Here is a 309-nt window from a genome sequence, read left to right as displayed (position 1 = left end):
GCCTGCGGGGGGATTGGGGGGCCCCCGCCCCCCCCTCCCCCCCCCGCCCTCCCCCGCCACTGCTGCATCCTCGGTTCTAACCCTGGCTCTCCTCTCTCCTCCCAGGGCCAAATTTAGGAGCTGGGCGAAGCTTTGGGAGCCTCCCCGGCCGCAGCACCGGACACCCCCGCAGCCACCCCGGGGAGGAGCAGAGCGACCAGGGGTGCCGTTTTGGGGCTGGGGGACAATGGTGCCCCTGGGCAGCCCCCCTCTCACCGTCTGTGCCTCCAGCAACCTGCGCCTCGTGGCCCCCAGCCGTGGCGCCCCCCT

General features: G+C 73.5%; 1 protein-coding gene across 1 annotated transcript in view; it reads left to right on the top strand.

Moving 5' to 3' along the window:
• The window catches only part of FAM110D (family with sequence similarity 110 member D), a 3,039-nt gene that overhangs the window by 1,655 nt on the left and 1,075 nt on the right, over positions 1-309 (top strand). Inside the window, 1 exon segment of the mRNA XM_009276281.2 lies at positions 106-309. This exon segment is cut by the window's right edge and continues 30 nt beyond it. Coding sequence (XP_009274556.2) covers positions 227-309 — 83 coding nt within the window. The 5' untranslated portion in view covers positions 106-226.

Source organism: Aptenodytes forsteri, unplaced genomic scaffold (assembly GCF_000699145.1).
Source record: "Aptenodytes forsteri isolate BGI_AS27 unplaced genomic scaffold, ASM69914v1 Scaffold321, whole genome shotgun sequence".
NCBI lineage: Eukaryota > Metazoa > Chordata > Aves > Sphenisciformes > Spheniscidae > Aptenodytes > Aptenodytes forsteri.
This window is presented reverse-complemented; position numbering and strand designations above follow the sequence as displayed.